The 15,842-nt window shown below is 41.4% G+C and overlaps 2 protein-coding genes across 4 annotated transcripts in view; both read right to left on the reverse strand.

Annotated features, from left to right (window-relative positions):
• Nucleotides 1–1,397: 1,397 nt before the first annotated feature.
• On the reverse strand, nt 1,398–8,180 carry LOC111653096 (protein sel-1 homolog 3). Its single transcript, XM_023403556.2, has 23 exons — nt 8,036–8,180; nt 7,432–7,906; nt 7,143–7,269; nt 6,929–7,050; nt 6,727–6,842; nt 6,571–6,632; nt 6,341–6,473; nt 6,123–6,258; nt 5,867–6,004; nt 5,240–5,445; nt 4,950–5,129; nt 4,291–4,410; nt 3,914–4,054; nt 3,734–3,796; nt 3,456–3,629; nt 3,197–3,324; nt 3,020–3,103; nt 2,832–2,922; nt 2,622–2,709; nt 2,421–2,530; nt 2,223–2,350; nt 1,996–2,098; nt 1,398–1,728 (listed from the first exon to the last, which is right to left on the reverse strand). The coding sequence occupies exons 1-23, from the start codon at nt 8,090–8,092 to the stop codon at nt 1,639–1,641; spliced, it is 3,072 nt and encodes a 1,023-aa protein (XP_023259324.1). The 5' UTR covers nt 8,093–8,180; the 3' UTR covers nt 1,398–1,638.
• A 1,962-nt stretch (nt 8,181–10,142) lies between these two features.
• stim1a (stromal interaction molecule 1a) overlaps nt 10,143–15,842 on the reverse strand; it is a 28,446-nt gene continuing 22,746 nt past the window's right edge. Inside the window, exons 10-14 of one of the 3 annotated variants that reach the window (XM_087173267.1) lie at nt 15,731–15,831; nt 15,368–15,597; nt 14,380–14,460; nt 13,547–13,934; nt 10,143–13,113 (exon numbers count right to left, since the gene is read on the reverse strand). In XM_087173267.1, the coding sequence (XP_087029393.1) occupies nt 12,603–13,113; nt 13,547–13,934; nt 14,380–14,460; nt 15,368–15,597; nt 15,731–15,831 (1,311 nt within the window). In that variant the 3' untranslated portion in view covers nt 10,143–12,602. The remainder of the gene's footprint in view (nt 13,114–13,546; nt 13,935–14,379; nt 14,461–15,367; nt 15,598–15,730; nt 15,832–15,842) is intronic. The other 2 variants (XM_023403561.2, XM_023403560.2) reach the window with 2 other exon arrangements.

Below are 15,842 nucleotides of genomic sequence, written 5' to 3' on the forward strand. Positions count from 1 at the left end.
TATTCCGTTATCTCTGGAATAGAATGTCACGTAACTGACAATATTGCTTTTGGTCAATGCTCTTTTTTTCCCGCTCCTGTGTCACACACCAATGGCAACTTACCACTCTAGCCGGGACACCTTTTCAGCCCCCGTTCTCAGTACAAGTGCAATCAGATCAATGCGCGTGTACACAAAACAGTCCCTGGATACCACACTCATATGACATCACGTTATATGCGTGTACGAAATAGTTACTAACTAATAGTTAATAATGAAAATAGTTCATAGCTAAGGAACATTTTATTGCAAAAGCCCAACTTTATCATTAAATACAAATACACATATAAGAAAAAAAAAAATCTAAATGCGTCTCTGGTATTGTTCAGGGGGCCGGGCCAAATGTGGGGGCGGGCCGTATCCGGCCCGCTGGCCTTAGTTTGGGGACCACTGCTCTACACCTTTAAGCAGGTAGAATCGTCCACTTTTCTTGAGCAAACTGTTCCACTTCCCAGGTGCAATGGCTGCTTTCACCTAACTGCGAGTTTCAGCTCTTTACATGGTCAGTTGGATTAAGATCCAGGACCAATGTTTTCTTCTCATCCATTCTTCTTTTGGGTCATTATCCTGTTGGAGGAGCTATGACCTGCAACACAGAGATTTCTGACACTGGGCAGTATCTTTCCCTCATGAATGCATTGATAATCTTCTGATTTGATTGTGCCCGGCACAGATTCAACGTACCAGACTCTACATCGCAACCCTGCAACATAACTGAGCCTCCTCCATGTTTCACAGTAGGGATGGTGCTCTTGTCTTTGAACGCTACATTTTTTTCTTATATCAGAGGCAGCTCAATTGCAGAAAAGACCACATCTACTTTTTTCTTAAAGCTGATTAAAATTACAAATTTCAAAGCTTTTCCATCCTATCTTCGCCCCCAAATAACACTGAATCATTTCTACAAACAGAAGGAAAGCAATTAAACTTTTCTGTCGGTGTTAATGAGCTGTTGAATGTTGAAGGGATTTGGTCTCAGGGAAGTTGTCTGTGATTGTTTGAATTGAGTATGAGTTTTGACAAATCCTCTGGCATTGGTGTTTTTTGTATGAATGCAAAATATAAGACTGAATTTCAACCTTTTAGACAGTGGGAGATCTGTCCACACAAAAGCAGGAAAACAATACTGTGGGTTTAAGTTAGTTAATGTAATTTTCAAATTTAAGATGTGAGGCCCAGGTAACCTGTTAGATACTTGTTTAGTAAGCACTTTGATAAATGATAAAAGTGGTAATGGTTGACCTGATATTCTGTAAGTCACCCACAAACCGCCATGAGAGTCATTACAATGAGAGACAAGAGGACATCTAAGAACAACATCTGTTATCAACCAACAATATCTTGAAGCTCACTACAGGTTTCATGGCACTTATTCAGGTTATTTATTGTACATTCAAGTTAATTCTAAAGTCAATACATTCTTTTAACAATATGAAAAATACAAACCAGAAACATTTCAGGCAGGTACAAAACATTAATTCAAAGTAAACATACAGTATGTAAACTGAGAGAGACTTGCTGCGCTGTCGGTGTGGAGCTCAACTTTTCAGTTTAGTCCTTCAGTTTGTTGGGCTGATGATCCTGATAAGAATTTTGCCTCTAGCTGAGAGACAGGACACGTCCCCTGAGTACACCAAGGACGATTAGGAATATCGTTGGAGCTGCAACCGCAGCAACAGCAGCAGAGAACTGTGGGAAATAACATGACCCAATTGTCAACATCACAATTAAGTCTTTATTGATGTGCCTGTTGACCTGCTGCTGTATTTCTAGTGGTGGAAACCACGTACATTTATTCAAACACTCTAATGAAGTTTTTTTTCTCCTGCTAATACTTCTGTACTTTTACTTGGGTAAAATTTCAAATGCAAAAATATTTAAGTATTTTTATATTATAGCATGACTACTTAGATATATACAATAATTAGATATGTACCTTCGACACATTACACTGACCTTAATAACAGCACTATAGTCTTTTTGGAATGACTGAAGATACACATTGAAGAGGGCAAGGCTGCAAGGCAAGTAGGAATCTGTGTCTTCTGAGTCTCTGCATCTTTTGGAAGAAAATACGGAATCATTTTTTTTTTTTTTTTTTTTTTTTTTTTTTTACAGATTTACATTGAAGACAGTATGCAGCACTTTCAAAACTGATACATACACATACGAATTGAACACACCTTCTATACAAAGCACTTAGAAGCAAATTGTTGTCTGCTAAGTACAGCTCTGAGAGGCCCAGGTCAGTCAGTATTGACAGCGGCAGCCTGAAACCCTCTTCAGCAAGGAGGCCAAGGTTGTACCATCCCTGTAGAAGAACAGTATAACTTACATGCACAAGATATACACACAAAAACATTGATTCAAATGAAACAGACCTGTGGCTTGTTCCGTAGTGCTGCCAGTTTGTACATCTCTGCTGCAGAAAACAAGTTCTTCTGCCCGTCAACCTGCCCCTCATACAACAGGTCACCCATCCTAATCAAGGCTGGAGAGATGATAGAATTAGAGGTCAAATAAAGTACAGTAAGTTTGTGCACAAGTGTGCAAATATTTCGGTTTCAAAAATAGCGATTTACCATTAGTGTCAGGATTTTGGCTCTGTATTGTCAGGTTGTAATATCTCAACATACAGCGTGATGCAAAAGCCGGATCCAGGAAACTTCCCTATTGACACACAGAGTGAAAACAAATTCCAAGAGTGACTGTAGAGCAAGAGAAACAGTCACATGACCATGACACTACAGCTAATAGAGAGAAGTTTCAGATGTATATTTTCTAAAACTCACTGTATTTTGTTCACAGAGATATGCCACATTGAACTGTGCGGCGGCATACCCCAACTCAGCAGCCACTATGAAATATAAAAGTGAGCTGAACCTGTTGAGGAGTGAGAATGTCAATTTGTTGCAACTGCAACCAAGAAGCTTAATCATAATAAGGATCATGGCAAGTGTGAATAAAGAGAAAAGTTTACATGTCACTCTTGAGATATGAATCCAAGGCTTTCCGTAAGACACTGCCCAGGTATCCGTTGTGCTCAGCTGCCCACTTTACCCACCTGCAGGCAGTTGAACAGATATTTCAGTCATGACATAAGGAAATATCATATGCAGTATGTGAAATGAAATAAATAAAAGGGTTAGCAACTAACAAAACAGCATCTGATGGACGTCTATTGACACGGCCAGGTATCCCAGTGGTCCAGCTGTCTGCGAGGTGAAGTGCCCCCCTGATGTTCCCTCTTTCTGCTGACCTCAGATAGTACTTATAGGCCATATACTGTGGAAAAGACTCATTTTGTACCTCATGATTTAGTCGTTGAAGACTAGTGCGTTAGTATATGAGTGGATGATGTGTATTTATTTGTTTTTTGGGTTTTTTTTTTGTTTTTTTTTTACAGTTTTGCTCACCTCGTCAGCAGCTTTTCCTGGATACAGACCCTGTGAGTATATGACACCAAGATTCAAAGCAGCATCTGGACTCTCGAGGAGATCAGCTTTTTCCCATAGCTGCACTGCCTGCTTGTAGTCCTGTTCAAACTGCTCATAGTACCAGGCCAGGGCACTGATTGCAGGAACAAAACCCTGTGGGACAGAAAACTTGTGAGAAGTAATATGGGGTGTGCAGAGTGGGAAAAGCAGATTGATGACAGTAGTAATGCTGTGATTAAGTTTTAGCCATACAGAACCTGGTCCATCGCTTTCTGGAGGAAAGTGACAGCTTTTGGAATGTCCTTTTCAACCCCATGTCCCTACAGAGAAACACATTTATATCAGATAATATGAAATAATGCACATAAATAACTACAGAGGAATTGTTACTTCTTCAAGAGAATCACACATCACTGTACAAGAACTGTAAATCTGACCTGCAGTAGAACTATGCCATAGTCATACATTGACACTGGGTCCCCCCATTGGACAGCTCCCCTTTCGTAGTGTCTCACAGCCTTTTGGATGTCTGGAGACACTCCCTGCTGACCCCAGAACAGCATGCGGGCAATTGCTTGCTGCAAGAAAGTTTCAAAAAAATAATCCATGATAAAATAGCCACACCTTGTCCATGTGTCATTTTCTTTTTACCCTCTAAGACGCAGTTTGAGGCTCAAACTTAAAATCTGAGAAGTGCGCACACACAACCAGAGGTCTTATTTCTTAAAATCTGTCATATTTGTTTTTATTTTTATCCCACTACTTTTAAAATCTAAATTTCTGTGTTTTTCCATATTCAGAGATGACAGGGTACCTCAGCTTCAGCTACTCCCCTGCGTGCCTGCAGTTTTAGCCACTGGAAGATATGATGGTCTTCATTTGTCTGGAGATTCAGCAGCTCATCATTGTTCAGGTAGACAGCCTCAACAAATGTCTAAAAAAATAAAAGAAAGGAAAGAGGGAAAACATGTGTAAAAAAATCAAAGGATTTCATTTTCTTTTGTTGCAGAAATGCTACTGTGTGTTTTGAATGAAATGTAATAATACCATGTTTATCATACCGTTATCTTTTGTTTGTATGGAAAGCAAAGGTAAACTTATTGAAGATAGAAATCTGAAAACTATACCCACAATAAGGGGAGCAGAAAATGTATTACCATATCACATATTAGCTCATATGTTTCTAATAACCCCACAGGTAAATAATGTGAAGAAAATAAGTGTAGATTAGATGTATGAGTTTTTTCCCAGCCTCTGCAGCACAATTACTGTATGTCTGATACTGCTAGTATATATTAATATACCCTACAAACACAGTTCCCAAACATTTGTGTTATATAGTTATTCACAAATATGTTCATGATCATTTAAATCATGCCATTAATTAGAGTGCATATTGGGCAAGAAAAGGCTAATATTAGTTATGTTAATTATGCAAAAATCTCTCCAAAGATCCAGTTATACATGTGTTACCTGCTCTGGTGTGGGATTATGACGGTCTAAAGTTGTCTGTTTAGCAATGTTTGCATAATATACATAGGCCAGGTCTTGGTCTGTGGGGAGACCGTGAAGCCCTCGGTGGTGCAGGTGCCCAAGATGCAGAAGTGCTAATCGATCATCCTTCTGGGCTGCCAGCAGGGCAAGTAGCCAAGCCTGCACCAAACACGAGGGCATGAGAGAACATTAAAAAAATTGGACACGTTCACAACACAGGCATAGTTCTGCTATGATCCATATCCGGAAACACACACACACACACACACCTTATAGGGCTGTTTCCTCACTCCCATGCCAGTGCTGTAGAGCACCGATGACATGTGCAGAGCTCTGTTATCAGCTAAGCAGCCAGCTTGAAGCAGCAGTGGTAACACTTCTCTGATCACTCCAGTGCTGCTCGCTCTGCCCAGCTTATGAAGTGATAGGGAGTACAGTGCTCTGCCCACAGCTGGCAGGCTAACCCTTCTTCCTCCTACAAGTCAGCAATGGAACTGGTTTCATTGGTTTATGTTAGATAACACACAGATACAACCAGTGAGTAGAACAACCCTTCACAAGCAAGCGTATGTTATAAACACTGGCAGACTGTGTGGAATCGGGTGATGTCTGTGATCTTAAAGCTGCTTTAGGGAAAATTAAGGAGGGATAACTGGATATAAAAGGGTGTTAAGAAAATGCAAAATATTACCAGTGAAACATTCGTAAGTACTAACTGTGAAGAGTGATCCCCTTTCACAGTGCTAAATCATGGTGCAGGTATCTCATGTTTTGAACAAGGTCACTAACTTTTCAACTCAAGTGCAGTACTTAAGTTAACCTAGTTATAGTTACTTCCCATGTCTGGATATTTTGTACCAGCACCAGGTGAATACTTTTTATGCAGTTTCTCTTACCATGTTTGAAAGCAAATAACTTGGACAGTTTTGCAGCTTGTCTTCTGTGAGGGACAATTGCCTCCCACTGTTCACACTGTGAATTTAATGATGGTCTGTCCTTTATCACCCACTTATGGAAGGCATCAAAACAGCTCTCTGGAAAAAAAACGCACTGTGAGTTAGTTTCTTTGTACCTTTAGTAGATCTACAGGGTTGTTTAGAATATTTGAGATAGTCATTTTAGCACCACCTAGTGGATATATAAGCCCATTACCAGATTCTGTCCTCTGTTTGGCCTTGAGAGAGTAGCCGCTGATTTTCATGTTCAACTCAAGATGAAACTCTTGACAGCTGTGCAGCCATCCAGTGAGGTTCACATCCTTAATAACATCTGGAATAACAGGCTCAGACTGGAGAAGAGAGAAGTCATCAGACTCTAGTGCAGCTAATTGTTGGCATGGATAATAACTGTGGGCAGCTGCAGTGTATTACCATGCTGTGAGGTGATATTTTGCTGCGGTAGTAAACCACTGGTCCAAAATACCCTTCCACACCTCTTATATATTTTCCTCCTCCAATCACAAAATATCCCTCTGTGTCATCCAGGATGAGAGTATGTCTCAGCCTATAAGACATGGTGTTAATATACATGAAGAACACTTCAAGCGCATTTCTGCTATTAATACAGTTCAATCACTTTGTCATGTTAAGAGTAGACTTACAAATGTTCTGTAGATCGAACCGTTCTCTGCTCCTGATCCACACACACCATGGAGACAGTCACCTGAGATACAGTCACCATGACAACTTCATTTTTATTACTATTACCATTATTCACATGCTCCAAAGATATCGCTTGTCAACAAGAGACTACTCACTGTTTGACCCTGCAACATCAAACTGAGTTGGCACCACTCACTCAAAGGCACCTTGAATGGAGAGAGGAATGCAGAGGATTCCTCAGACTCTCCATTCACCTGGATGTGTAGCTGGCCTGTATATGAGACACTAGAGTAAGTATTGGGTAGTTACACGAAGAGCCTCAAGATCTGAGAGGTTAGAGAAAAATCTTAATTATACCTGAATTTGTGAGGAACACTGCTGGTGTGACGTAGTTATTATGAGAGTCGATATGATGAAACACGCCACACATACTTTCCTGGCAGTGTGTGGTCACAAATATCCAGATAGAGATCAAACACCTCGGAAAAATATAAATACACTTCCTTAACTGACCCTAAATATATCTCTGTATCTGTGTAACAGACAGTGGACAGTGTGCCTTTTGTCTTACCATGGGAAAGAGATGGCTTTAATACGCAAATACTCCAGAACCTCACTGCTGTAAGGGTCCAGGGTCTTTGTGATACCAAAGTTTTCTCCAGTTGAAGCATAAATTGAAGACAGCAAATGCACCGTTTCTGCATGACAAACATAATTTATTCCATAACTATCATCTAAAAACAGACCAATATGGAAAATTGTTCTCTGATTTTAGGAAATTTAAGTTTTTAAAGCTCCACTTGGACTATTTTTGATTTAAGGTGCCTTTATCAACTGAACTTAAGCAGATTCAACCTTACCTTGCTCCATAGGGCATTGTCTCTTTAAAAACTGTTGCGTTAATTGCAGCATTTCTGTACTCCAGCTAAGGCAGAGTTGATGCTGTTTGACACGTCGACTAAAGAAGGGCTTAGGCTGCAGAGCTGCCACATCCTGAGCTGTGATAGACACCTCAGTGTCATCAAATCCACTGTATCTGACCGAGGCTCGAAGGACACAACTCAGCACCCACTGAGACTCTGGAACAATCCCATCAGCTTGATACACCAACCAGTCCGGCAGGTTCAGCTCCACAGTCCTTATTTCAGGGTCACCGGGGACGCAGCTCCACTGTCTTAGCAGGAGGGTGGAAATGATGCCAGTGTCAAAGGATACAATACAGTCCAGCTGTACTGCAGCAGGCTCATCACAAGAGTAAAGTATTTCCAAATGATGGTCCGGCAGAGGCTCCTCTGGAGGATTCAGGAGTGTCACCTCGTCTAAACCCCAGACAATCTGTTTGTGACAGAGGACACAAACAGATACAGTTGCACATACTCATAAACAAAGTTGCTAATGACAGCTGTTAGTTAAAAGCAGAAGGAACCAATGTTTCAGAGATCAAGAGATGAAACCTGCTCCTACCTGCATACTGAGGCAAAACAGATGACAGACATATTTATACAGTGTATAGAAATCCATGGTCCACACAGTGTTGTCATTAATCTCTCCATTAAAGATTTTCAAGCTAAAGAGAAACAAGAATCCTCAAGATCCGGACCTCATCCTGCTCCACCTCAGTTATGAAGCTTAGGTAAATATTTAACAGCACACTGCTCCACCCAATTACTATATACACATTGTAGTTAAGGTGGAGCTTTGTGAATCAGGCCACATAGCAATACTTACATATACAGTATCTCACAAAAGTGAGTACACCCCTCACATTTTTGCTAATATTTTATTATATCTTTTCATGGGACAACACTATAGAAATGAAACTTTGATATAACTTAAAGTAGTGAGTGTACAGCTTGTATAGCAGTATAGATTTAACGTTCCCTTGAAAATAACTCAACACACAGCCATTAATGTCTAAACAGCTGGCAACACAAGTGAGTACACCTCACAGTGAACATGTCCAAATTGTGCCCAAACTGTCAATATTTTGTGTGACCACCATTATTATCTAGCACTGCCTTAACCCTCTTGGGCATGGAATTCACCAGAGCTGCACAGGTTGCTACTGGAATCCTCTTCCACTCCTCCATGATGACATCATGGCGCTGGTGGATGTTAGACACCTTGCGCTCCTCCACCTTCCGCCTGAGGATGCCCAACAGGTGCTCAATTAGGTTTAAGTCTGGAGACATACTTGGCCAGTCCATCACATTTACCTTCAGCTTCCTCAGCAAGGCAGTTGTCATCTTGGACGTGTGTTTGGGGTTGTTATCATGTTGGAAAACTGCCCTGCAGCCCAGTTTCCGAAGGGGGGGGATCATGCTGCGCTTCAGAATGTCAATGTACATGTTGGAATTCATGTTTCCCTCAATGAACTGCAGCTCCCCAGTGTCAGCAGCACTCATGGAGCCCCAGACCATGACGCTACCACCACCATGCTTGACTGTAGGCAAGACACAGTTGTCTTTGTACTCCTCACCAGGGTGCTGCCACACATGCTTGTTTATCTTGGTCTCGTCAGACCACAGGACCTGGTTCTGGTTCTGTTCTTGGACTGCTTGTCTTCAGCAAACTGTTTGCAGGCTCTCTTGTGCATCAGCTTCAGAAGAGGCTTCCTTCTGGGACTACGGCCATGCAGACCGATTTGATGCAGTGTATGGCGTATGGTCTGAGCACTGACAGACTGACCCCCCACTTCTTCAACCTCTGCAGCAATGCAGGCAGCACTCATTCGTCTATTTTTTTTAAGCCAACCTCTGGATATGACGCTGAACATGTGGACTCAACTTCTTTGGTCGACCCTGGCGAGGCCTGTTCCAAGTGGAACCTTTCCTGGAAAACCGCTGTATGATCTTGGCCACCATGCTGTAGCTCTGTTTCAGGGTGTTAGCAATCTTCTTATAGCCATCTTCTTCTTATAACCATCTTTATGAAGAGCAGCAATTCCATTTTTCAGATCCTCAGAGAGTTCTTTGCCATGAGGTGCCATGATGAATATCCAGTAACTAGTATGAGAGTATAAGAGAGAAAACACCAAACAGCCCTGCTCCCAATTCACACCTGAAACCTTGTAAGACTAACGAGTCACATGACACCAGGGAGGGACAACGACACAATTAGGCACAATTTGGACATGTTCACTGTGAGGTCTACTCACTTGTGTTGCCAGCTGTTTAGACATTAATGGTTGTGTGTTGAGTTATTTTCAGAGGACAGTAAATCTATACTGCTATACAAGTTGTACACTCACTACTTTAAGTTATATCAAAGTTCCATTTCCATAGTGTTATCCCATGAAAAGTTATAATAAATAATTAGCAAAAATGTGAGGGGTGTACTCACTTTTGTGAGATAATGTAACTAAAAGTAGACTGACTTAATTCACCTGTCAGGAAGATTGTACTTTTACATTTTAATTTTGATTTGTAGCAAACTTATTAAGTTCGCTGCCATCTTTGAGACATCTTATTCGAGAGAACCAAACCTTTGTTTAATTCTACAGATTTGAGGGGAAACCCAAATGTTGTGAAGCATGTAATGTGTAGTGTGATATCTATGAAAAATCAGCTCATTTTTTCATTCAAAATAGTTTATTGCCATCATGCAGGAGTGCCATAAAAGTCTAGACCATCACAGAAGATGCAAAATTATCATTTTCTCTGTACAAATATACCGTATGTATTCATAAATAGAAGCTCAAATTAAAGAGAAAGAAAAAACAAGAGGGGTGGGGAGTAAAGAGCTTAAGCCGATCCACTCTTCTAACCCAATATAGGTTTCGTTACAGCAGTTGACATGCATCAACATTACAGTGCATTATACTGGGAGCAGACGGACACACACACACACACACACACACCCACTCAAACACATTCAGATGGCATAAACCATTTACAGCTGTCGTGCAAAAGAAGTACAAATGACACTTTAAAAAAGTACCAGTAGGAAATTGTTTTTTTTTTCAGCTGGTTTCTAAAATAACATATTTCGACATGTCTTAAACATCCAAACCACCTGTTACATTATGAGGCTGGGGGAGGCCGACTGTCTTTTGCAGCACTTTTTGGTTGTTCTTTGATCAGGAGCACCCTAGTCTGGTGTCCGCACTACTTTAGTAATCATCTACAACTACGGATGCATAGTTCTGTGCTCATACAAAGCTGTCAGTATTAAAACTGGCACAACGTTCTTTGCTGTGGTAATCTGAGGATGGGAATTATCTGTAACAAATGTAAACATATCATACTGATGATACTGTTACAGAAAGAATACCCTTGGACATTCAGTGTTTGAACTCAGAATATACAGTATACATCATGTGGTTTTGGGTTCTGTGTAAAAGGGGCTCAAATAGCCAAACACACTACAAATACAAAGGCCTCTGACAGGAACAGTGATTTGGCACTTTTGACACTATTGGTCTTCTGCCTCCATAACTTGTTGAACTTCCTTAAAAGGTAGATTACAATTTGAAAATTTCTATCTCATACAGAGCAAATTATTTTGCCTTGTAGTTTAGCCCTTACCAGCGCCCATCCTTCACTGACAAACTGCTGTGAAGTTTTCATTGTCCACCTGAATAATTATTCAAACAAAAACGATAAGACACAGAAGAGCAGGAGCCAAAATCCAAGTTAAAGTCGCACCATGTTTGTGGATGCCATTTATCTTTTAGGAGGATAATCTTAAAAAACAAGACATAACTGTTAACTGTTTTTTTTTTTTAAATAGCTATGACTAAAAATATGCTTTGAGTATTTTGTGTTAAATATCCTGGTTTTCATGGTATATACTGCAGGTGTACAAAGCTAGCACCTCAGAGAGACTTTTTCCGAGTTGTAGCCTAATTTTTAAATTCACTACACAGACAGAAAAGAGTCCATTGTCACGCAGTGTCTGGTATTTTTTAACTTATGTTTAACATTTTGGTAATTAAGTTTTTGGTTACATTTCTGCCTAATGATAAAAGGACACAACATCCAATCTGGACATTTTAATCAGAACATCAAACAAGTGTTTGACTCCTGTCCCGCTTGTCAAACACTTGTTTGACTCCCGGTCCAGGGAGGATACATATAAACCCAAAGATTAATCAGTAGTGAAACTTGGCATTGTTTTAAAGCTTGACACATCAGCACAGCATTCTTCTCTCACACTCATGCTCACATGCACTCAACCCTAAATATTAAAAACCCTAAAAGAAAAATGCTGCAATTTAATGGTCCTTTTGTAACTTTGTAGGGAGATTTACCTCTTGTCCAACTCTCATTTGTAGGCAAGATGATGTCACTCAGGGGCTCTCGGGTTACAGCTGAGGCTGCAAATTATTACTACGGCATTTTTAATCCAAACAGTACTTAGCACATTTTTTGACAGCTGAAAGTGAAATCTGAGTCACAAATACACTAGTCCCGCTTTCACTACTACACTTCTGTTTGAGGATCTTCTCAATGTGTTATTTGCTCTGCCAAGAAGAAGACAACAAAAGACAGAAAAACTTGTAACCATCAATAGAAACAAAGTACTCAGTCAAAATAAAAGAGTGCGCATTCACTTTGGATTTGTAGGCTAGGTGGTTAGGTAGCAATAAAAGAAACATCAAGTGTAGTTTAAGCAGGTTAACGACAAGCAAACACTAAGAGCATTCGAGTATCAGTCAAACAAAAGTGAAGACATGCAAAATGTTATAGATTGTAGAACAAGAAAGAAAAACCAACTGGGAGACACATTTCCCTTTGAGACTGGCACAATTTCCTGCTGAATAAATAATACTTTACATTCCAATATACAAACCTACCCATTCCCCACATATTCAACATTGACCAAATAAGCAGATAAAACTCAAAAGCTGTTTGCTCCCACAGTCCACAGCTTCTCTCAGTAGGTGCTGTGCCTACACAAAGATGCAGCGGCAACAAATTGTGCCATCATTTCACCATTAATGAACCCCAAAAACTTTGAAACTTTTTTTCAAAAACAGACTGAAGGAACACAGTCAGAAAGCTTTGAAAGCCTGTAGTTCATGTAGCCCTTATTTCTTCTGTTTCTTGAAGATCTTGAAGGTGTGTTTCTTGCGGCTGGCAGTGGAATCTGTGTCTTCTCCTGTTGAGCCACTGTCCTCCTCCAGAGGGCTCTTCTTGGAGGACAGCTGTGGGATGCGGGTGCTGCCCTTTGGCCCCACGGCCCCAAGTTGCCCTCCTGTAGGTGATGGTGTGTCAGGTTCAGTGGAGTTGGGGCTGAGGGAGCGGGACGACTCTGACAGACTGTTGATCTCTCCCAGGCTGGGCGACTTCTCCATGCCGTACACCTTCTTCATGAGTATGGGACTGTCAGGGACGAGCTCGGCAGGACTGCCCTCATGAATGCGGTTGCCTCCGTTGGGGGTGTGAGCATGCAGTGAGATAGCATCCTCTGTGCGGGAGGACAGGCCGTGCATGAGAGAGGTGGGCTTCATTAGGTGGCCTTTGGAGCTGTAAGCAGATAGCCGATCACCAACTTGAGAGAGGGACAGGGACGAGTCGGAGTCGGAGCGATTTAGGTCCCTGTGGGAAAAAAAACAAAACACAAAAGTTAGAGGAAACAAGAAAAAACAGACCCAAAGAGTTTAAGTTGAAGCCTTGCATGCTGGGGTGTATCTACACTATGCCTGCAAAGCCATGGACACGCTGGGCACAGCCTGGACACTGGAACTCCACACTTGTTAGTTGTGCAGGCAAAGAACACCAGGAACACTGAGAGAGGTTGAAAAACAGTAAATGTATAGATTCTGTAATGCCGCATCAGGTGCAATAATGTGAAAGAAAAAAAAAAAAAAACTACAGAAAGCATGAAAAAAAAGTGAACTCAAAGTGAAAAAAGGAAGAAAATGTGCCTAGGCTATGATACATGTGTTGAAAAACTGAAGTGACAGAAGGTGGTGGAAAAGAAAAACCACGCACATGCGATGTGTGTGGAGAATTGGAAAGAGGCGGGTACCCGAAGCTGTCGCTGCACGAGGTAAAATCAGGAATGGGGTCCATGGGCTGGAAAGAAGTGTGATATAAATGGGAGGAATGATGGGTTACACCCCCACCCACAGCGCTGGGTAAGCAGGAGGAAGAGGAGGACAAGGACTGAGGGTTTGGGCTGGAGCTGAAGATGATGGAAGGATGAGACACAGCTGAGGAAAGAGGAGGCAGAGGAAGACACTCAAGCTGCCCAAACGACTGGCTGCGTGACTGTCTGAGGGTAGCCCTAGACCTGGATGAGTATGGGGTTCCCTCTCCCTGCTGCCCCGCCAACAGGCAACTCTCTACCAACCTCTGGGAGCCCATGGCCAGCTGGGGGTCAATGTGGCGTTGGCGTAGGGACATCATACTGGGAGCTGCGGGCACAAAACAACAACATTATCAACAACCACAAAATAAAACAAAGTCGGACATGGGGGACTGAGTAGGGAGTCAGAAGAAAAGTCCACTTCCTTTTTTGAAAGAGATAATTATTGTTTAATATTTTGTTCTTTTATCAATTAAAACAACATATCTCAGATGGTAACATAGAAAGCAATAGTTAGCTCTTTTATGAAAGGTAGTGTCCATTTACAATTAAGGTAAGTGATCACTATGGGGAGAAAGTAGGAGTGCACTGGGTGGTGACAAGATTAAGAGGAGGGAGTAAATGTGGCAAGCAAGCAACTGAGGAGAGGTCAGGGGTCCAGCTGCATGTATTTGCCAATTAGAAAGTATTACAGCTTTGTGTGGCTGTAAGTCAAGGGGAGAGGTAGGGAAGTCAGCCTGACGACTGAACTGGGGCATGAACAAATGGCCAACCAGGATATTTCCACATGGGGTGACAGTTGGAACCGACGGACCACAGTTCACTGGCTCGCCTTTCCAACAGTCGGGTGCCATCTGTAGTTAGGCCAATGAGAAACAGTGGGAGCCAAATGCCAGAAAGGTGGTGGAGGGAGAGAGGGGAGTGAGACAGGTAGTGCAATTAAAAGTTGATTAAAAGACTTACTCACTATTGCAGCTGCAAAGGGACTTTGCAGTACAACTTTCACCTGTAGTTAGTCAAACCCAAACCTAATATGTGTCAGGTTTTACCATAATAATGAGTTAAATATACAGTCCATAACAAGATGGCTACAAAGCATTATGGTCATCAGAATTGTGTTGGTTCGCCTGATTAGATAATGATGTGCGTTTTCTGCAATGAAGTAAACAGTTTTTGTACATGAGGATTTGATGAGCAAATATGTGTATTTTTTGAGTGTTGTAGTCCATTTAAATTGGGCACTGACTGCTTATAACACATTTCCTTTGTTTGACCAAAAGCAGATTCAAACGGTTTGCAGCACATATTTTAGGAAACAACCACTACAAATAGGTCAGCACGGAAACTTGTACTCATTAAGAAGTATATTTTTCTTAACAGTTCAATTTCCAAGGGAAAGTCACAGGAGTTTTCAGTCTCCATAATCGACTGAGAGTCGATTTAACATTTTATCAAAAATGATAACATTTAACAAAAGGCATTCAACTGGAATGATGTGTACAAGAACAAGACAATTATGTGAATTTACATAGTACACATTATACAAATGTAAAACAACACTCATTCAATCATAGACATGTGTGACGCTCACTACCTCCGCCACCAGGGAGGCCACAAGGACAAATTCATGTTATTGTACCATAAGAGGTCCAAATTCTCATGTGGGCTGATTTTTGGATTTCCCCAGCAGGGTCTTGGAGTGTTTAGGGGTTCGTTTGCTACTCCCCACTGAATGGCCAACAGATTCGGATGAACTCTTACATTGCAGAGTTCCAGGCATGATATCTTCGTCCAAGTCGTCCATGTCGTCAGACATGATGAAGTGCTGAGGTGTAGCTCTGCCACCCATGAAGCTGGGATCGAGGTTGAGGGATGAGGCCAGCGAAGGAAGGCCTGGGTTGTTGACAATGGTAAAACCTGTGAGGATCTCTATCTGCTGCCAGCGGTGAAGCCTCTCCCGCAAGGCAGCGGTCACCTCACCCAGGGCTTGTCTAAGAAAGATGAGGAGAAAGTAGATACAGAAATATGTGAAGAGGAAAATCGATCTATAAATGACCACTTCACTTTTTTTTTTTTTTTTTTTAAGTTTTGACAATTTTTCAAAAAAAAAAATATGAGACTGACTTTGCTGCCAGTATTTTGTGGTCCACATCATCCAGGGAGGAACTGTGAGCCACATGGAAAGTTCCGAAGAGAGTGTTCCTCTTTTTCTTTATCTTCTCCGCCTGGGAAAACA

This window comes from Seriola lalandi, unplaced genomic scaffold, assembly GCF_002814215.2.
Source record: "Seriola lalandi dorsalis isolate HSWRI2012SDOR001 ecotype SW California unplaced genomic scaffold, Sedor1 jcf7180002054144, whole genome shotgun sequence".
NCBI lineage: Eukaryota > Metazoa > Chordata > Actinopteri > Carangiformes > Carangidae > Seriola > Seriola lalandi.